Source organism: Psammomys obesus, unplaced genomic scaffold (genome assembly GCF_907164565.1).
Source record: "Psammomys obesus unplaced genomic scaffold, mPsaObe1.curated_primary_1811, whole genome shotgun sequence".
NCBI classification, from domain to species: Eukaryota; Metazoa; Chordata; class Mammalia; order Rodentia; family Muridae; genus Psammomys; species Psammomys obesus.
Genome location: NW_026592890.1, coordinates 25,197,431 through 25,219,835, shown reverse-complemented (window position 1 = coordinate 25,219,835; position 22,405 = coordinate 25,197,431). Strand labels below are relative to the sequence as shown.

At 41.7% G+C, this 22,405-nt stretch overlaps 1 protein-coding gene across 1 annotated transcript in view; it reads left to right on the top strand.

Annotated features, from left to right (window-relative positions):
• Window positions 1-4,010: 4,010 nt before the first annotated feature.
• The window catches only part of Cdk19 (cyclin dependent kinase 19), a 144,182-nt gene continuing 125,787 nt past the window's right edge, over window positions 4,011-22,405 (top strand). Inside the window, exon 1 of the mRNA XM_055615907.1 lies at window positions 4,011-4,267. Coding sequence (XP_055471882.1) covers window positions 4,140-4,267 — 128 coding nt within the window. The 5' untranslated portion in view covers window positions 4,011-4,139. The remainder of the gene's footprint in view (window positions 4,268-22,405) is intronic.

The window sequence follows — 22,405 nt, the reverse complement described above, 5'->3', positions numbered from 1 at the left end:
TTCCAGGATAGCCAGAGAGAAAGAAAGTAAAAACAACTTGAGGTTGGACATGAAGCTCAGTAGTAGAGTGTCTGCCTAAAATGTTCAAGGTCCTAGGTCGCCTAGGACCTTGTATGACCTGATATTCCAAAATCATACACTGTATGATTCCTAAATCTGTATATTTAGACCAATCTTCTTATTGGAAACCAAAACTGTTTCTCTAGTTGTTATTTAAACTTTTATTCCTTGTCAGCACTTTAGTCAGTACATCCTAACCAAATTTATACTCTCTCTCAAACATTGCTTCTGGTCCTGTATTTCCTAGCTTGTCCAAGGCTCTACCATATTGCAGAGTTCTAAACACTGAAGTCGTTCCCTGTCCATGGACTCCACATTTAATTAACCACCAAGTTTGGCTGAATTCATTTCCTAAACAATTCCTAACACGTGCCTTTTCCTCATAATGAACGCTGCTGTTCCACGGTTCCTCTTTTTACCACCACAAAGTAGTAGCTCCTTCACCGCTATTTTCCTTTAATGTGTACTGAATGATACGGTCAGAGGAATCTTCCTGGAAAAACACAAACTGATTACAAACCTTAGCTCAAAAGTGTTTGATAAACAGGGTGTAGTGGTACATACTTGTAACTCCAGTGCTTGTAGGGCTGCGGCAGGAGGATCCCAGAGTTTGAAACCAATCTGGGCTATGTAGTGTGGCCCTGAAAAAGACTGACACATTTTTAATGACTTTTTATTACTTACAGAACAATAAAACCTAAATTCCACTGAGCCTATAGACTTGTAATTTGACATCTGCTTATTTGTCTTGTCTTGTCCATTCTTTCTCTCTGGCTTATCTGCAGTGTTCAAATTAGTTGCTTGCTCATAATGTTTCATGTTGTGACAGGAGTGCAGGCTGCTCTGCCTGACAGGTTTATGCTGCCTACTTTCTCACTTGTTCTTAGGCCCCCTTCAATCTTTAAATTTTGACTCACACTGCTTCCTTCATGAAGGCTACCCACCCAGCCTAAAATTTATCCTATTTTACCACGGCTTTGTGACATTACAGTTCATTCTATTTGTTTATGTTTTTATTTATTTTCAAACAGGGTTTGTGTAGCCTGCCTGTCCTGGAACTAGCTCTGCACACCAGGCTGGCCTTGAACTCACAGAGATCTGCCTGCTTCTGCCTCCCAAATGCTGGGATCAAAGGTGTTCCCCCACTTTTGGCCAGTTCATTAATTTGACTTGCGTATTTCTTTTACTTAGGTATATAATACTTAGTGAGTCGGATTCTTTCCTCTCTTTTCCTCAACTTCCTGCTCTTTCCCTCACCTCTCTCTTTGTAGCTGAGGATGATGTTGACTTTCTGATCCTCCTGCCTCCACCTCCAGTGATGGGGTTCTGGGAGTGCATGTTTTTTTGTAGCCAGCACACCAGATAAGTACTGTACCAAATGAGCTACAGTCCCAGCACTCAGATTGTTGAAGGAAATAAAATCTTTGTTTGTTTTGTTGAGACAGGATTTCTCTGTGTAGCCTTGGCTGTTCTGAACTCATTCTGTAGACCAGGGAGGCCTGGAATTCACAGAGATCTGCCTGCCTCTGGGATCATATGCATGCACCTCCAAGCCTGGTGGAAATAAAATCTTGACCTTCAAGATTTGAGGAAGTAACTGGGAAAGGGCAGTGGCAGGAAAAAGAGCAACTCTACTCTAATTTTACAAGAGTTTCTGAAAACCTAGCAGGCAACCTACAATACTTGTAAAAAGTTGTTTACTATAGCCTGGTGTGGTGGTGCACACCTGTGACCCCAGCACTCAGGGAGGCAGAGGCAGGCAGATCACTTTGAGTTCAAGGCCAGCCTGGTCTACAAAGCCAGAACAGTCAAAGCTACACAGAAAAACCCTGTCTGGAAAAAAAAAAAAAAAGTTTACTTTCCTTATTGCTTCAGGTAGAATTGACCATTACCTGTACACACACACACACACACACACACACACACACACCCCACAGCCCTTGCCCCCACTGCCTGCCCTTTTTTTTTTTTTAAGTGTTTTTCTCTGTGCAGTCCTGGCTGTCCTGGACTGGAACTTGCAATGTAGACCCCGGTAGCCTCGACTCAGAGATCCACCTGCCTCTGCCTCCCCAGTGCTGGGGATTAAAGGCGTGTGCCACCCTTGCCCAGTGCCCATTACCCCTTTTGTTATCATACTAATGGTTACATATGAATCCTATCCTAGCACTAGTCATGTTTACATCTGTGTCGGAGCGTGTGATATGTGAACATGCCATTATAGGAAGGGAAAAATAACTTCCCCTTATCCTAAATTGCTTGGTTAGTCTGCAAATTAAATTGGCATAAACCAGATTAGCAGGACTATGTAGGCTGGCTCTATCCTCTGGAACTCAAGAAAGTCTCCTTGACTCTGCCAAGAGCAGCACGGACTACAGAGTGTGTGCCACCCTGCCTGGTCTAACAGAACAAGGTTAATTATAGATGTATGTACTGTAGTCCTACAAAATGAAACTCAGAGGCCAGGTGATTGAAGCTCAAGTCATACAGAAAGGCACAATAAGTTAAAGTTTTAGTAGGTAGTGGAGACAAATTAAGCTAAGGTGAGGGAAGGAAATAACACGAATAAGGGTCGACTCTTTATTTAGATTGCCTACCCAGGAATAATGTTGTCTAGGAATAGGTAAACTGCCTTCCTGATACAGATACCTTATCAAGTTTTCCTTATAAACTTAACCTCTTTACAAAAATGCTGCCTTACATTTTGTTTTAGGTAGTGGAAGGGAGCTGAAACGCACGTTATTGGATGGATCTCAATTTCTTTTCTTTTGAAAGCAATCAATATGCAAAGTACCGTGGCACTTTGTAGGCTCTTACAGTGCTATTTTGAGGTGCTGGGTCCTGAGCACCAGAAACCGTAAGGAATCAATATCACGATTAACACAAATTCCTTAACCTCCCCCGCCAGGTGAGCCTCACCATTACGCACAGAATGTAAAAAACGCTTTACAACCCAGCAAAAATGATTATTTTCAAAACGCTGCATTTTCCAATCTTCCAGGCACTTTAATTGTTCTCAGACAGATGGTTAAAGCTCGGCTACCGCACCCGCATATGCTAGGATAAAACCGACGAGAGCGCCAAGAAAAAGATGATTGGCTGTGGGCCGCAGAAGTTACACGCTTCCCCTAGCAAGAGCTGGGAAACCGCTGAATGTTCAGGTTTTGAAATACGGTTTTTTGCATCGTAAAGAAAAAAAAGATTAACCTATCAGGAAGAACCCAGCACACCCGTTTACCAATCAAGAGCAGGAAAGAAGCCAAACCCGAGATACCCACACACCAGAGAGGACGTCATTCTTCAGTCTCTGCCAATAAGCCGCGGCCAGGGGCGGGGCAACAGGAGGATCAATTGCCCAAGAAAACAAACAATGTGTAGTACAACTGTCTAAACCCCAGTCCTCGACTCTGGATGCTCCGGAATGAGCTCCTGAGCAAGGCTCTCGTGCCGTGCTTCCCGCTTTCCTAGCCCAGGGACAGTCAAAGCCGGGTATCTCCTTCCCAGCTGAGCTAAGGCTTCCTTCCCACCAGCTCCCGCAAGCTCGCAGAAAGCCCGCTGTAACTTTGCGCTACAGTTTACAGGAACAGCTCGTCGAGCGCTACCTGAGGGGGTGGGGCGGCGGCAGCGCGCAGGCGTGCACGCCGTGTGGAGGCGTGGCCGAAGTGGCCCAAGGAACTCTGGGTACTGTATTCCTAGAGCCCGGGGAACTCGCACAGCTCCTGGGGCCCCTTGAACTACACTTCCCAGCATTCCCCGCAACTTCGGGGCGGGCCGCTTGGTTCGTTAATGAGTTCGAGAAAGCCGCGGCGCGGCCCACCAGGTTCCAAAACAAGGAAATGAAGGGGGGAGGCGGGACTGTGGGTGCCTGCGGGAGCCGCCGCCGCCGCCGCGGAGGAGGAGGAGGCGGAGGAGGTGGCTGCCGCGGCCGCCGAGGAGTCCCTTGCTGAAGGCGGACCGCGGAGCGGCGGGCGGCGCGCGCGCGCCCGAGCGGCGGCTGTTGGAGAAGTGGAGCGGCGGCGGCGGAGGAGGGACTGAGTGGCGGCGGCCCCCGCGTCCCGGTTTCTCTATGGGGGAAGCAGACAATGGATTATGATTTCAAGGCGAAGCTGGCGGCGGAGCGGGAGCGGGTGGAGGATCTGTTTGAGTACGAAGGGTGCAAAGTGGGACGCGGCACCTACGGGCACGTCTACAAAGCGAGGCGGAAAGATGGGTAAGAGCGCGGGCGGGGGAGTGGGCTCGCCGGGTCCCCGCCGCTGCGGCGACCCGAAGGGCTGGGTGGGTCGTAATCTGCGGGACGGGGCGGCGTGGGTCGCAGAGCGACGTCCCGGGGCCGACTCGGAGGCACTCCTGCTGCCGTCTCTCCCACCGCCCCCCGCCCCGTCGGCCGGTCGCGCCCCTCGAAGTCGCCCAGTGCAAGTCCCGTCGGGGTCGTCGGTCCCGCCCCGAGTCGCCGCTGCGTGCTTACAGCGGGCGGCGGGACCCGGTGGAGACCGCGCCTGGAAGGTGGAGTTTAGGGGGGTCTGGTCCCGGGGGACTCGCTGGAGGGCTTGGCTAAAGAGTTACCGGTTTGGCCCTGTGCTGGTGACGGTCTTGTAGAACTTCCAATCGGCGCAGAGCCTTCCCGGGGCGGCGGTTTGAAAGCTCGCGGGGCCGCCGCCCGTCTGGTGGCCGAGCGAGCGCTAGGGTCCTGGCTGGCCCCTCGGGTCTGACTCTCTGGATGCTTCCGAATCAACCCGCCTCCCCTGTGGCTTACTTCCTGATCTTGCTCGCTCACCTTCTCCCGATCCCACACTTTAGTATTCTGAATTCAGCACTCTGAAGGTGGACCCTGGAGAGAGATTAACTGTATATTACAAACCCACCTTTCCCACCTCTTGGTTATCTCCTCGCCCCTTTTTAAGACAGGGTCTCTCTGTGCACTCCTGTTTGGCCTGGAATCAGAAATCCGCCTGCCTCTGCCTCTCCGGCACTGTGATTAAAGGCCACCACACCCTGCCCTTTTTTTTCTCCTTCGCGAAGAAATCTCTTGAGTATTAACAGCCTCCATCCTTGATCCTCTGTCAGATGGCTGCGTGTGGGTAGTGTTTATGGAGAACCCAGACCATCAAGAACAAAAAGCGGACCGACACAGACCTGGGCCTGAACCACCGTTTTTTGAGTTGAGGGACTCTATAGGAATCTCTTGGGGAGCCTTTATGGATTGTTTTATTAATAAAAGACAAGCTGGATAATGTGTTGAGAATAGCTCCTTTGGGATGGACGGCAGACCAACTTGTAGAGCAAGACAGGCAGAACTAGCTCCTGGCCTGGGAATGGTGGGTTTAAACCCAATTGTCACCTTGGTCCCCATCCGGGAAGGAATTCCTTTCCTCTAGGTTCTGTAACTTAGAAAGACAGTCTCAGACTCCAAGGACTGTCAGACTATACAAAAAGAGATTTTAAGATTGTAATGGAGCATTTTTGAGAGGCAGATTATCACCCCACTTTACGTATGAAGTGCTACTTAGGGGCCCTTCACACTGCTGTGATTTGATACGGTTGGCTGAAGAACTCCAGGATCAAAGTAGGCAGTGCATGTGCTAATTTTATAAGAGGGAAACCAAAACACAGCCACGGAAAGTGTTTCTTACACAGTGCCCGGAAAAGTGTAAGTCCTGTCCAGGTTTTAAGGATCATGGGCACTATTGCAGGTGGAATGAACTGTTCAGGCCAAGCTGCTCAGCTGTCTGAGTTGTTTTTAATTGCCGCATCCTTGAGTGCTGGATAGGGGCTGAAGAGTGCTGTACTTGACTTAGGCTTTATCTTTGGAGCAGCACTCGGCTTGTTAAATTGGTATCCGCTGGGAATCTTCCCCGGGATGTTTGGGGAAAGCAAACCCGGTGCTGTTGTGTGGACATTGTTGTTACATTGTTGAGCTGGATTGCCCCTTGCCCCCATTCTGCTAACTTTGTAATACACTTCGTCTAGAAGGAAAAAAGCTTACATTAAAAATATCTTAAAGTATTTTTATTTGCCCAGAAACTGAGAAAAGTTTAATTATGCTTCTGAATTGCATTGAATGGCTGGGATTACAACAAAAACCAATTCTTGATTCTATTTATTTTTCAGTATGTCATTCTAATAAAGTTCTTGAGTAAAATACACTTATTCTTTGAGTGAAATTGGTAAATTAGAATAAATAAAATAAGATCAGTGTTTTTTTATTTTTTAAAGTAGAATTAAAAAAAAAAAACCAGCAACACTTAGAGCTAGAGGCAGGCACAGGCAGATCTCAGAGTTCGAGGCTAGCTGGGTCTTCAGATTGAATTCCTGGACAGCCAGGGCTACACAAAGAAACCATGTCTTGAAAAACCAACCAACCAACCACCACCACCACCACCACCAAAAACCCACATAGAATATGAAAAATACTCATATTTTCAGACTACTATAGCACATATAAATCAAACCATGATAGGTTTTATATTTGTTTAATTATTTTTCTTGGATTAAGTGTCTGGTCTGGATTCCTGGCTTTACACTAAACACTGAAATCTCTTGTGGTTTGGTAGTGGAATTAGTTTTATGTTCATTACTTATCAGCAGTTTGAAAGAACGAAAGGTTTTAGTAATGGTTCTCAACTGTGATACAGATTTGCACAGTAAGGATTTTATCCTCTGGTCATTATAAATTACAGTTCACCTCTTTTCAGATTTTATTTTGGTAAACCCAGGGAAAATGAAAAGGAATTATCATTAACATTTTTTTTCATTTTCTCTTAGGGAGCAAAAGAGATGAGGGCCTGCTAGAGAGAATCGATTCTATCATATATAACACTATATACATACATATATACGTGCATATATATGTATACACACATATATATACACTCGCATATATAAACATTGTTCTATCTGTAGAGTAACATTGGAAGGAATAACTCAGGAAAAGTTTTGCTTATGCTTTAGTAATAGCTTACAGACTGTTCCTTCCAAGTAAGATTTTAATATAGGCAATGCAACGTAGTGTGAATTTATAGCAGGCTAGAAATGTAAGACGCATCTCAGTTTTTCACCTTTTTACATTTAATTGGTGCATAAAGATTTTTGATCTCTGTATACATTATATGCTGTTTAAATTAGGGTAAAAATGTCTCTTCAAACAGTTAGCACTTCACTGTATTGAAAACATTCAAAATTCTTGTTTCTAACTTACTTGATACATTGAGTATCTCATGATTATATGCAATTTCTTTGTTGTGCAACATGGCACCAGGGCTTATTTCTCCCAGGTTTTTTTTTTTTTTTTCTTTTTAAAAATGTTACTCATTAATTTTTTGTTTGGAAGGAAAAGTATTGATCCCCTGTAAAGAAAGAAATCAAGAGCTCTTAAGACAGCACAGCAGTTAAAAGGGTCTGCTTCCAGGCATGACATCTAAGTTGGATCCTGGGAATCCACATGGTTTAAGGAGAGAACAGTCTCTACAAAATTGTCCTCTGACTTCCACAGCTGTGACTTGTGGGTGTCCTCTCCCCCAGGCATTCGAAGTAAATACATGCCTTAAAAAAACCAGGCTTAAAGTTAATTACCTAAAATTTACTTATTAGAAATAGGTGTGTGCCATGGTATGCGTATGCAGGTCAGGAAACAACTTTGCAGCATTGGTTTTTGAGTTAAAGAAGGGCCTTTACCTGGTGAACCGTTTTGTTGGCTGGCATGTATCTGTTGGTGCTGGGGTCAAATATAGGGTGCTGAGCATCCCAAGCATGCAGTCTGCCACCGGCTGTGCTTCCAGGATAGTTTAGAGTTTTTGAGTGTGAATGAGAATTCATAAAATTTTTGCTTATTAGTAAGAAGCTCCACCTTGTGCTGGGGATATAGTGAGGTCAGCGGGGTGCTCGTCCACACGCAGGCTCTGGGTTCTGTTCCGTGTGGGCTGAACTTGATGTGATCCCAATGCTTGGGAAGTGGAGCCAGGAGGACCGGAAGTTCAAGGCTTACTTGGCTACATATGCGCTCCATCCAGCCTGGGGTCCATGAGACCCCGTCTCAAAAAGAGTTAGAGAAATGTGCAGTGACACATCTGAAGAGCATATTTTTCTAGTTAGGAAAACTTTTAATTATGATTGATCAAGGAATATTGTCAACTTTTTTTTTTTTCATTAAAAGGGCTGTAGAAACCTGATTCTACAGCATGGGATTATGTGTGAAAACTTAACCTAACATAAGTTGAATTTTCAAGACTTAAACTAAAGACAAAAAGTTTCTTTTTGATTCATGTTTTTTTTTTTTTTTTTTTTTTTTTGTAATTGAAAGTGAAATGGCTGCCAGAGTTCTTAAGAGTTTCAGTTTTGTGTTAGGGTTTCGATGAGGACTGGTATGTTCATGTTTTAATGTGTCATGAAGTCCTTCACAGTAGATGTACACACATGTAGATGACGATGGGCAGATAAGAGGTACAGTGGCATCTTCCTGTCTTTAATGGAGTTTTCATAATTGATTAGCATGTTTGCTTTTCTAGTGGTGGCTCCTGGAGGGTAAAGAGGTCGTTAGCGCTGTAATAAATGTTTTCAAACTGGCAAGAACTTTAGACCCGTTAGTGGACTTCCTCTTTTTGCACACAGGAAGCTCAGAGCCCTGAGCTTCTTAAGCTCATTGTCACACAGCACTTGGGAAACCTGCAGTCTGGACAGGAGTCTAGTATTTTGTGATGAGAAAGAAAAAAGGAGACTTTTTGTCCTCAGCTTTGGTAATTTTATTCTAAACACTTTTGTGCAAAACAAAATAAAAAACCAAAGAAACAAACAAAAAACACCCATATCAGAAATTTGGAAAAAAATTACATGAAAAGGACATTTAAAAAGGAGTACAGAGGAAGAGGTGTGAGGTAAAGTTGGAAGCTTGCCCAAGGTGCTGGATTCAACCCCCAGAGCAAGAAAACTGCACAAGAGTGTGTTAGGCACAGCTGCTGTCTTCCTCTGACTCCTCTTCCCCTGTCACCACTGCAGGCCATGTTCCAAATTGCACAGCCCCAGAGTTGTTTTCTGCCTTTAGTCATTTCTCAGTGTAGACCAAGATCCAAGTTGCTGCCATTGTCCTGAAAATAAAGTCAGAGGTATTTTGTTGTGACAATTACATGTTTCTTACGTCTTACAGGATCAGAGCTACAGTTTAGTCCCTTAATTTGGCATCAGAAGACATTTGCAGTCAGAGCCTGATCAGTTCCTGTTTTTCCATGTCATTGGAGTGGTTTACTTTTGTAGCATTGGACTGCATTTTCTAGGGCTTAAGTCTTTGCTGTCTGACATTCCTCCACATTTTAACTAGAGTGGGGTTGTCATTGACATTCCTCTCCGATTTCCTTACCCTTACATATCTGGCCAGCTCTTGTTCATACTTGAGTGCCTAGCTCTGCTGTCTGCCATAAGCCCCCCTTACTCACTCGGTGCCCTGAGCTGAGCTTCTGTTCCTCCTTATGGGTGTAGTTTCACTACAAAAGGTGTCAAAGTCTCTGGTAAGTTTTTGGCTTCAGTTCTAGGACAGAGTTGGGTACATACACAATCAAAAATTATGTTGAGCTGTGTGTGGCAGCACATACTTGTCATCCCAGCAGCACTCAGGAGGCAGAGGCACAAGAAGCAGCTTCAACCTCGGCCTGGGCACCAGAGATCCTGTTGGAAACAAACTCAAATAGTTGAATTTTTAAAGTGCCATAAATGGGTAAACATGCTTTCTTTACCTTAGGAACAGATTGAAATTCCATATGTATGCATGTGTATATTATCTATTATACGTGCACACCTGCATAAACACACACATAAATAACACGTATAAAACTATATAGAATACATGTATATGTGTTATTATATGATTACATGTGCAAACCCCAGCACCTAGTTAATGTAGGTCAGACCGGAGGCTTTGTGTAGTCTAGGCAGGCACAGTAGACCTTAGCTACTTTCCCAGCTCCAGCTCTGGTCAGTCTGCCCCTCACCCTCTGCGTGTGTGTGTGTGTGTGTGTGTATGTGTCTATATGTGTATATGTATGTATGTATGTGTATGTGTTTATGTAACTTTTTCCCCTAAGAGGTTGTACCTTTAATTGTCTCCTTTTCATTTTGAGGCAAAGGCTTGCTATGTAGCCCAGGCTGGTCTTGAACTTGCCATCCTTGTTCTAGATTCCAGAGTGCTGGTAGTATAGGTGTCTACTTCCATGTCTTACAGTTCCGGTTAACAGATGTTGATAAAGAAAATAGTTATTTTGAAATAGTAAACATTTTTTCCTCTTAGACCAGACTGTTTTTTGCTGGACTGTGAATTCTGTCTTCTGTGCTTTTAATAGCTATTTTATAGCAATGCTTAGAAAATGTCAGCACTTATATATTTTAGGAATTCTTTTTTTTTATATTACAGATTTATGGCTAAAAACTATTTTTAGCATTTAGTAAATGAAGTGAACATTGTTTATGTTTAATTAGCTTATTTTTGCAATACAAACTTTCTAATACTTTATTTTTGAGGCCTAAGGGAAATCATTTTTCACTGAGTTTTGATAGCAGTGGACATCAGACTTTATGAGCAGCAGCAGATGTTAAATATTTTAGCTTTGTGCAGCCATCTCAGTTATAGTAATTTACAACTAAGTCTGAAATAGATTGGTAAAGAAAACCAGTATTTGCAGAATACTGTAATAGGAACTACATAAGGTTTCAAAATAAATTAAAGATATTTAATTACTGTTTCAAAATAAGTATTTTGTGGGCTGAAGAACTGTTTTAGCAGTTAAGAGGACTTTCATATACCTTCCAGAAGACCTAGGTTTGATTCCCAACGCCCACATGGTGGCTCACAATCATCTGTCACTACAGTTCAGGGTACCCCAGGAACTCTTCTGTCTTCATGGGTTCCATGCATGAATGTGGTGGGCACGTATATACATGTGTACAAAACTCTCATACACAGAAAAAATAAATAAGTTTAAAAAAGCATTTTGTAAAATCCAGAGCATCAAAAAGGAGGCAGTGTAACATCTTCCTTTGTCATACACTTTCCTCTCTGAGGCAGCTTCTAGATGGATTTTCTTTTGTGTATATATTTTAAACATACCATTCCATATGACAAATACTGTGGTCTGTATATTTCTCTTTTTAAACTTGTCCAACTTGAAGATCAGTCATTATATATCTTAAGTACAGAAATATCTTAATAGTTTTATTTTCTATTTAATTGACATGATTTAACTGTACCTCTTGGAACTTTAGCATTATTCTAGGTTTTGGCTGGTATTAATACTATGAATATTCCAGTAAGAGCAATCCTCTGCATATTAATGTATCTGTAAGCTAAATTCCTAGAAACTTTGTTTTTGGAAGTAATGACTTGAAATTGTTTACAGTATACAGTATAGTACAGTATACAAGATATATATCTTAAGACTGGAGATTAAGAAGTGGCTTGAGATATTCAAGAGGATAAGTGTTTGTCACTGGACATACAAATTGCTTCCGGATGCTATTGTTTTAGGAGCATAGATTTTTAACTAGGATGAATTTTAAAATACAGTACATGACAGTGTTGATGAAGTATCTGTACTTTTTGTCACTTATTTTGGGACTAGATGTATTGGAAGGATTAAATAGTGACTTTGGCTTTGAAAAATGCTCAGTGTAGTCAGGGTTAGGTGTTGCCATAGACTTAAGTGGTTACAGTACAGTTTGAAATTCTCTTGTATCATCAGACTTAGAGTATTTAGATGTTTTTTGAATATTTGGATCCTAAAAACCGAGTTTTGCTGCGTATGGCCCACACCTTTAATCCCAGCAGTGGAGTGTAGAGGTAGGCAGAGCTCTGTGGGTCCAGCTAGGTATGCATAGCAAGTTCTACGCCAGCCAGAGCTACACAGTGAGACCTTGTCTCAAGAACAAACAAACAAAAAACCCCAAACCTAAAAATAACTGTAAGTCGGTGTTTGTAAAAGATGAACTTGTTTGTTGCTATGTTGTGTTGTGGCTGTACAATGTTAGTACTTCCTTTTGGTTCCAAAACAAAGTGACAAGAAATAGTATTTTTAGAATGCATTTTAAATTTAAGTGACTAACTCAGCCATTTCTTAAAAATAGTGTTTTGGTCTGGACCCATGCAGAGTTAGCTGACGATGCTATTTTAAAGATTTTGTCCATGTATAAATAGCTGATAGTCCAACACTTCCTGTAATAGCTGTTTGGAGCATGCACAGTGCAGGATAAAAGAGTGTCTCAAGAGAGAGGACAGGATGTAATTCAGGATACAAGTGTGCAGCAGTAATTTTTTTTATTGAGGTTTAAGTTCTGCAGAAGTGACAGATCAGAGAAATAAAAACCTTTAAAGTCCTCAGATAATTGGTGTCCCCGTAAAATATCCTTAATTTCAAATATAATGTATCCTTTCAGGAAAAGCACCGCTTTCTTGCAGACTTTGAATGCCTATTTTCTACTTTACAGTAATGACAGATTGCTGTGCCTCAGCCGCTACTTCATGTTATGTTTGCTGTAGCCCTGCACACTGCACTGACCACGGCCCTCACCACATAGGGGCCGCATGAAGTTTGTCAGCTGTATTATTTAGGTAGGATGTTTGCACAGCCTTACGATGTATTTGTTTAACAGCCCACAGATGCGTAAAGCGCTTCCAAAGAAAGTCCTGTGTAAATACATTTCAAGCTCATCCTCTGCGACAGAGAGAGGAGAGGGAAAGACAAGGGAGTTGAGGAGGAAAAGAGTAAAGAATCTTCAGTTCACTAAGTATTGTAGATCTAAATAAATAGATGTGCAAGCAAATTAAAAATGGAACTGGCTAGCTGGGCATGGTGGTCCACGCCTTTACTCCCAGCACTTGGGAAGCAGAGGCAGGTGGATCTCTGAATTTGAGGACAGCCAGGACTACACAGAGAAAACCTGTTTTGAACAACCAAATAAAAAAAGAAAAAGAAAAAAGTCATGGCACCTTAAAAGCATTGACTTTCCTTGGGCGTTAAGCCACTTTTAAAGGTACAGTTAACAGTAACCACACTGCAGGAGGTCAGGAATGCTGGCCAAGTTTGAGAGCTTTTGGCACAAATACTTGAGGTTCTGGGTTTAGTTCCCAGGCCTGTAAGAAAGAAAGAAGAATTTTACACTGCAAAATGTAAATTTAGCTTTTGAGAAAAGCAGTGAAGCTGCGTACTGGTTTTGACTTACTGGTGAGCTTGATCAACTTATTCTTTTTAAAAAGGTTTAGCTAATTTCTGTGTGTATATTTGCTGTGGATGTAGGTGCCCTTGAGACCAGAGGAAGACCTGGGCCTCTGTAGAACTGGAGTAGTTCTGAGATGCCTGACATGGTACTAAGAGCTGAACTCAGGTCCTGTGGGAGAGCGACAGCAAGTCCCCTTTAACTGCTGAGCTGACTTGCTAGCACCCCTTGCTCCTTTAAAGACTTTTTAAAAATGTTTGTATATATGTTTGTGTATGTGGGTGACTGTGCGCACGCACATGTGCTGTGGTGCATATGTGGGGTCAGAGGAGATTTTTGGGGTATCCATTCTTGCTTTCCACCATGTGGAGACGGGTTGAACTCAGGTTGTCAGCCTTGGAGGCTTGACCTTTAACCTTCTGAGCCATCGTTCTGCTTCTGCCCCTTGTGCTTATTTAGCAGTCATTTTGAAAATAACCACGCTGCTGTAGTGATAATTGCCTGTTATCTCAGCACGCAGGAGATGGAGGAGGATCGCAGTTCAAGGGCAGTCTGGGTACAGCGACATCCTCTGCTTGCTTCTCAACAGCTATCTTCTCTAACACCAAACCCTATAAAAACTCTCCAACAAAAATCAGAAGTAATCCGCTTGGAAGGGAAAAGTTTTAATCCAGTTTTCCAGCAACCAAGAACTCACCTTTCTGTCTAGACCATTGGGTCTCAAGCTTCTGGGTGCTGCAACCCTTCAATACTGTCCCTTATGTTGAGGAGACCCCCTCAACCATGGAATTATTTCTGTGGCTACTTCATTACTGTAATTGGGCGACTGTTATGAATCGTAATATAAATATCTGATATGCAGGATATCTGATAGCTATTCCTGTGAAAGGGCCCTTTAATTCCCACCAAAGGGGCGTTGACCCATGGATTGGGATGTGGACCTTAACTATTTACAAACATCTCGGATAGTTTGCTTTGAGTGCTGTGCTGTCCCTAGGTAACAGGAAGGTGTCAGCTCCATTGTGCTGGAGGACCACCAACACGTTTTTATCCTGATTGAACTATCATTATGCCACAGCCCCTCACTAACAGGATTTTGTGTATATGCAGGACCAGTGTTGTCTGTTGATCTTTCAGTTGAAATACTTTTATTTTTATTCTATTAAAATTATTTAATAGTTGTAAGTAGTAAAAACCAAATCTTCAACAGTGCAGTTGTACATAAAGTGAAAAGTAAGAGCTTTCCTTTTTACTGTCTGTGTCCAATTTTTCTTCACTTCTTAGAAATGCTTAGTACTGTTGACCCCCTTTTATTTTTTTATACTGTTCAGGATCAAACCTGAGACTTTGAGATGTCTCGGCTGGCATAGTGCTTGTTGTAAGCCTGATTGCCAGAGTTTAATCCCAAGACCCACAAGAAGAGAAGAGAAACTGATTCTTCTGGCTTCCATATGTGTGCTATGGCACATGCACAGCCACACCCACCTGCATACAATGAATGAATGAATGAATGAATGAATGAATGAATAAATATGATTAAAAAACCCATAAGGCATTGTGAATGTTTAGCCGGTACTGCATTGAACTGTATTCCCAGCCCTTTTCAGCATAACTTGGCTTGAAACTTTCTTACTAATTTGTGTATGCTCATGCCTGTGTGCTTTAGGTTTCTTATTCATACAGGCTTATACGGACATTCTAAGTTCTTAATGTCTGTAAATAATGCTCTTTATTTTCATACTTGGTTGGCAAATTTAGCTATGTGTAGAACTTCTAGAGTTATTATTAAAATTTTATTCTTTGAATACGAAACTGCTGCTTTATATATTTAGAATACATCATCCATGGGGAGTTTCTTTATTTGAAACATACTTTTTTTTCTGTTTTTATTCTCTCTCTCTCTCTCTCTCTCTCTCTCTCTCTATATATATATATATATATATATATATATATATACGTTTTAACTTCTTATTCTCTCATCCAGACCATAGCCTCCCCTCCCTTCACTCTTCCCAGTTCCCTCTTCGTTTCTATTCTTTATGGACTCTTCAGTTTGTTTGTGGTTCTGTAACTTTTACAGATGTCTGGAAGAATTGGGTCTCGTTTCTCACCTGGCTTTGTCTCTTATGACTTTAATTCTGTTTGCTTCTTTGGACAGATGGCTTTGCACTTAGGTTAACTTGGGAGGTTAAACTTTGTAATGAGTAGCTTTAGCCTTACTCTTCCGATCTGCTCCCAGTTTTCTAATCCTTCTGTGAGTCCTTTCTTTTGTTTATAGGTAGCCAGGGTGAAATTTGAGTGGTATTTCAGACAGGACCTCATGTAGCCCAAGTGGGCCTCCAGCCTGCTGTACCGCCAAGGGTGGGCTTCAGCTCCTCATTTGCTTGCTTCTACCACCCAAGTGCTGGGGTTACAGGCAAAATTCTTATGTCCAGTTATTGATTTGATTGTTTATTCTTTTGTGTCCTTCATGTTTTCTTCTTCAGGTATGCGTATTAACCAGCATTCCCTTCTTGGTGTTTCCTTCAGTGCCACTTAAATTTGTAGTCAATATTCAGCCCTCACTGCTTCTGTATTCTGAGAGATTTTTCCTTTAATTTCCTACCAGTTTGGTCTTCAGTGGAGTCTTATTTATTATGACTTCAACTCAAGATTCTGCATTTCCTGTTTTAAGAGTTTTCCAGTGTCTTCTTGCTATAAGCAGTTCTTTTTTTCTGTAAATTGTTTTTAAAGCAGTTTTAAAAAAGTGTGTGTGTGGGAGAAACTGAAAGACAGAGACAGAGTGTGTTAGTAGTGTGGGAATTGAGCATGCTCATGACACTGCTTGCATGTGGACGTAGGGGAGAGTTTTCTGGATCATGTTCTCTTCCACCTTGTTGAGGACAATTAATTACTTCCTTTGTGTTGCTGTCTTGTCCTTAGGAGTGCTGAGATTATAGGCACACACCATTGTGCCCCTTAACCAGGAGGAGGTGGTGCTGGTGGAGGAAATGGGGGTGGAGGAGGAGGAAGAGGAGAAGATGTTGGAGAAGGAAGAGGAGGTGTTGGAGGAGGAAGTGGTGGTAGTAGAAGAGCTATAAGAGGAGGTAGAGGAGGAGGTGTTGGAGGAGGAAGTGGTGGTAGTAGAAGAGCTGTAAGAGGAGGTAGAGGTGAAGGAGGAGGTAGTAGAGGAGGAGGTGGTGGTAGTGGAAGAACAGGAGGAAGAGGTGGAGGAGGAGGAAGAAGTGGAGGAAGAGGAGGAGAAGGTAGAGCAGGAGGAGGTGGAGATGGTAGAGAAGGCGGAGGAGGAAGAGGAGGAGAAGGTGGAGGAGGAGGTGGAGATGGTAGGGGGGTGGAAGAGGAGGTAGAGATGGTAGGGGGGTGGAGGAGGAGGTAAAGGTAGATTCTGGGGATTGAACTCAAGGCCTCAGGTATGGACAGCAAGCACTTTTACCTCTAAGAATTCTTTTCCATGTTGTTGGGTTTTGTTTGTTTTATTTTTTAAGACTGTCTCATTATGTAGTCCTTACTGACCTGAAATTCAGTAGGTAGCACAAAAACTATCCAGAATGCACAGAAATCCACTTGCCTCTGCCTCTCGATTGCTGGGATTCAAGGCATGTCGCCAGTTGAGGAATTCTCCAGTTTTTTTTTTTTTTAATTACTATGTACCATTTTTTTTCTTCTTAGGTTTTTTTACAGTCTGATTTTACACTAAGACAATGGGAATGTTTTTCTAGTTTAACTTTCAGAGACATAGTTTACTTATGGATGTGTAGGGACATTTGAAGGGCAACAGGAATATGCTGAATTCTGATTTAAGTATTTCCAGATATATATCTTTTTAAGGTTTTTCCTACCTAACTAGATACAGTTTAGTATGAGGAGACCTTACATTTAATCCCCTGAACAGCCAAAAATGGTCGGAAAATAGACACATCATGATAAGCAGATGTAATGATGCAAAGAATTGGGGCACAGTAGTGAAAAGGAGATGACTTAGCAAAGCCAGTCATGTTAGCACTACGATAGTAATTTCTGAATAATCTCTATCTGTCCCCATTTCACCCCCCCAGCCTGCCTGTTGATCTGTTCGCTGTCTGTCCATAAGCATACCATTCTCTGTCTGCCTTTGTCCATGGATACATGATTCACTTTAATTCTTCTTCCATTTATGCCAATTAATTTAATTAATCCTTCACTATTTATCATTTGATTCCTTCCATGAACCAGGTATTGTGGCACAGGTAATAATGCAAAGACAAATGAGAGCTATGGTTTGTTTTCAAAACAAACTATATATTCAGAACAAATTTCTAACAAGAATTTCTGTGGGATGGAAATATGGGTTGAGAGAAAAACTGAGGCTTCATTCCAGAGAGGAAGACTTATTAAAATTATGTATTCTTGAATTATTCTGGAAAATATATTTGCTGTGCATGCATTTCTCACTTAAAGGTACAAAACATTTAAAAAGAAGTGTGTAATTAGAAGAACCAGAAATGGTGGGTTACGTGAAAGGGGACTTTCTGGACACGACGAGGCATTTGTTCATAGGAACAAGCAGTTATGACAACATGCTTAAGGCCTGGGCAGGTTCAAACGACACGAATCCCAGCCTGGAGAGGATGCATTTGGTAGCCCCTGTGAGAGGGAGAGTCAGTTTTCTTTAATGGTGGGAATGCTGGTCCGTTGATCATACTCTAGGCAGGTGCCACACCCAGAGGTAGGTAGTTGGTCAGCACAGCCTGGCGTGTACATGTTGGGGAATGTGTGAGAACAGAGAGTTGAGGGGTTGGGAGGTGAGGGGGATGTGGAAAGAATTAGGAGGGGAAATTAACATAAAATACATTGTCTGAAATTCTCAAAGACTTCATAAACCTTTTTGTTTGAAAAAGTACAACATGTAACTTTCATTATTGGAACAAGCATGTGCACTTGTAGTCCTGGCTTCTTACTCTCTGGGCTGAGGAGGAGGGTAGCTTCAGTCCGGAGTTCTGTGCCAGCCTGGGCAACATACCAGAATCTTATTTCTTAAAAAAGTTTAAAATATCCTAAGTGTTTTAATTTATGTATTATAAAAACGAGCATATAAAAACGACAGTAAAGAAAGCTGGGGATTTTAGAAAAAACAAGAATATAACTGAGTGTGATAGTGCATACCTCTAATGTCAGAATTCAAGAGGTTGGGGCTAGGGGATCGGTAGTTTGAGGCCAGCCTGGGTCACATAGCGAGACGTAGTGACAAGATTTAAACACTTAGAGGTAAGTACTGTTGGTATTTTGATATATTTTCTTAGAAAAGCTATACATAATATGCTTTAAAAAAGTAAGGTAGAATTTGAATAACAAAATTCATAGTTCTGTGCAGCTACTTGGGAGGCTGAGGCAGGAAGATCACTTGAGCATAGGGTTTTAAGGCCTGGGCCATATACTGAAACTCTTTTTCAGAAGTAAAAAAAAAAAATATTTTTGATAATGGCGTAGAGAAATGTTTCATTAATTGAGAGAACATACTGTGCTGGAGAAAACTTGTATTTGATTCCCAGCACCCACACTGAAGGGCTCACAATTAACTGCCTGTAACTCAAACTTTAGGGGATCTGAAATCTCCGGTTTCCATGCACACCTTTACTCTTGTGGACATATCTACCTACAGACACATGATTGAAAATATAAAACTCAAAAAGAAGAAGCGGAGGAGGAGGAAAAGCTGGGCTTGGTAGAACATGCCGTTAATCTTAGCCAGCACTCAAAAGGCAGAGGCAGGTGGACAAGGCTAGTCTTGTCTACATGGCAAGTTTCAGGCCATCCAAGTTTTCATATAGAGTCCCTGTCTCAATAAAGGAAAAAAAAAAGAATCCTGTTTTTAGTACATTCACAGTGTTTTGTAACTGTTACTACTGCCCAGTTCCAGAAGATGTTCATCTCCCAAAAGAACTCCATACCTTTGGAGTCCTTATTCATTCTTTCCTCTCTTGATTCTGGCAGTTATATCTGCCTTCTGTCAGTCGATGATAAACAATCTGGCCTTTTAGGATGACCTATTTAACTCAGCATGCTATTTTCAAGGTATACCATGTTGTACTGTAAACTGATACTTCCTTTTTGTGGTAATAATATGGCCACATTTTGTTTATTCCTTAATGAAAATTTGTGTTCTCTCTACTTTTTGGCACCGAAGAACAATGTAAATATGTGTTCATATTTTTGTTTGAACATATGCCTGCATCTGTGTTGGGTGTATACCTAAGGAGTAGACTTGCTCAGACATATGGTAATTCCAATATAGAACTGACAAGATGTGTTGCACATTGGGTACACCATTGGGCGTTTTTACCTAGTGTTTGCCTTCAATTTCTCTACATCTTTTAAAAAATACTTCTATTCTTTGATTATTTTACATATGCATTCAATGTATTTTGTATTTGTTAAACTCCCTTCTCCTAATTCCTTCGTCACTCTTAGGAACCAGTACCAAGCAAAGTTGGGAATTTAAAAAAAATTTTAAACATCGATCGTAAGCACAGGTTAATAGGAAAAAATACCCATGTACCCCCAGGTATGAACTTCTCGAGGAAGATGATGTCTTTGTAATAGTTATATGCAGGATTTTAAGAAACTTAAGTGTAATCACAAAGTGGTTTCTGAGGTACACTTGACAATTACAATTGGTAAGGTAAAACTCCCATCACAGGAATGCAGGAAGTTAGGATATATTCACTGTTAATAGCCTTATTTCTGAAATTGCCAGAAAGTATCTAGGTGAAGAGTGACATCCTATCTGAGGTCGAATACACTCAGGCCTTTTGCCTGGCTTATTGTTATTTTAAGAGAAGTAAAGAAGTGTTATACATAAAGAAATGTCTCTTTGTAGGCATCTTTCATAGAAAATGCTAATTGTGCTGGAAACCTTGATTCTTAGATGGAAGAGGCCTCAGCTAGACTTTAGGGTGTGCTCATTTCTTTCACCTTGTCCCTACAGTTTTCCCTGTCTTTTTAGTCTACCTCAGTATTATGTGTAGCTTTATTGTTTTCTATTAATGAGCATATAGTTGTTGGTAGTAATGCTAATTGTATTTACCCACTTGTTCATCTTATTAGTATGAATTCTTAGAAGTATAATTGTCAGATCACAGGGTATTGTATTATCACATTCTTTGAAAAGGTTGAGTCAGGGTGGGGAGAGAACTCTGGGTAAAATGGCTGCTATTCAAGCATGAGGACCTGAGTTCAAATTCTCAGGACCTATGTAAAATGCTAGACGTAGAACTTAAATTTCCAATCCCAGTGCTTCTAAAGCCAGATGGGAGGTGGAGACGGGAGAATCCCAGGAAGCTCATAGCCAACTAGCCTGTCAGAGAGTGTTGAACAAGAGAGACTGTAGCTCCTTCAAACAAGGTGCAGGGCAAAGACAGACCCTTGAGATTGCGTAGGGCACTTGTGTGCTCGCATTCTCACCACTCATCCACTCCCAAGGGTGAACCAGATTAGACTTGTCAGAGTAGAGTGCTGCCTGTCCTGTCTCCTTTTCCTTGCCTGCCTTGGCTTTGACCTCATTATCTGGTAATAGGCTGATGATCTTTTGTTATTTTTATTAGTATTTTGTGGGAAGGTTAAATGTTTGACTACTGATTATCTTTTGGGTATCCCTACCCCATTTCCCCCTTCAGTAAGCGTTATGTATGGTGGCTAAGACTGGGCATTGAATTTAAACTATCTGGACTTATAAATCCAGTTATACCACTTAGGTGAAAGAATTAGGGGATTAATTTTCCTCATTGGGAAAATGGTATAGAATCAGCTCCTACCCTGTGGGGCTGTTGGGAGGAGTGAATAAGGTAATACACACAAAGGATTTTAATAGATAGGCACTGCTGCAACCATTAGACTTTATACACTGTATTTCTAGAGGGTAAATTCCTGGAAATCATCAAAATGCTGTCTTAAAGCATTGTTTTACAGTAAAATCTGCATAACTTTTGTATCATCTTGGGGTTAGGATTATGGCTAAACCTTCGGCATCAGTGATATGTTACTGTATATATCTGTGTTGGGAAATTGTGAAAAGACTTCTGTATAAAGTGATACATGTTTTCTAACTTTTGGTTATCAACAATTTCAGTCATTAAGAAAAGGCTTATGAGCCCGTATATCCACTCCCCAGATCAGTGGACCTTTGTCTGTAAAAGGCCAGGTATTTTCTGGATTTATATAAAGGACCATTAAATACTTGGTCTTTAGAGGCCATGTGGTCTGCTGTCGGTGCTGAATTCTGTAGTTGTGAGAAAGCTGCCTTAGAACGTAGGAGAGTAAATGGCAGCGGCCTGTTCTAAGGAAACTTAATACAAACTGACAGCAGCTGAATTTAGCCTGGACTGTAGTTTGCCTGATCCGGATTAAACAGAGTTGCTGCTTTGTGTTCTTTGTGGATGTCTTCATATATACACATATATTTTTCTCACCATTTAATGTTTCATCATGAATCTCCTAAAAATCATTCACCTCCATAAGCACAGCACCATCATTACAGCTAAGAACATGGCCATGTTTTTGTTTTTTTAGATGTCCATGAAATATTTTTATTTATTTATTTTTTTTATTAATTACACTTTACTTCCTTTGTATCCCCCCCCTCCCCCGTGCATGGCCATGTTTTTAATAGATCAAGGTCTAATGTTGTCTGAGTGTGAAAGTCTTTGATTTGCTCTTTGGTAGTTAGCCTACTCTTTTTCTTTTGTTTTGTACTTGATTTCTTTAGAATGCAAAGAAGTCTTATCTGAAGGTCAGCCAGAAAGCTGCATTGACTACACTGCTGATCTCATTTGACCCACTTGCTCCGTCTCACGAAAGGAACCGTCCTCCCTTTCTTAATGTGTTTGCTTTTTACCAAAAAACAAACAACAGCAGCAATAACAGAACCCTTCCTGACCTTCTTGGCCTTTGACTTTAATCCCAGCACCAGGGAAGCAGGCAGAAGAAGGTAATCTTTGTAAGTGTGAGGCTAGCCAGGGTTCTATAGTAAGACCCTGTTGCATAAACCAGCCCAACCCCTAAACCTAGGTCTTGTTTCTGCTTTTCGTGACTTGAAATAGGGAATGACATCTAACTTAAAATCAAGAGAAAGTTTACCAAGGCACACGTAGTCTTTGAAGTTTCCTTTGTGATTGTATTTTTTTAA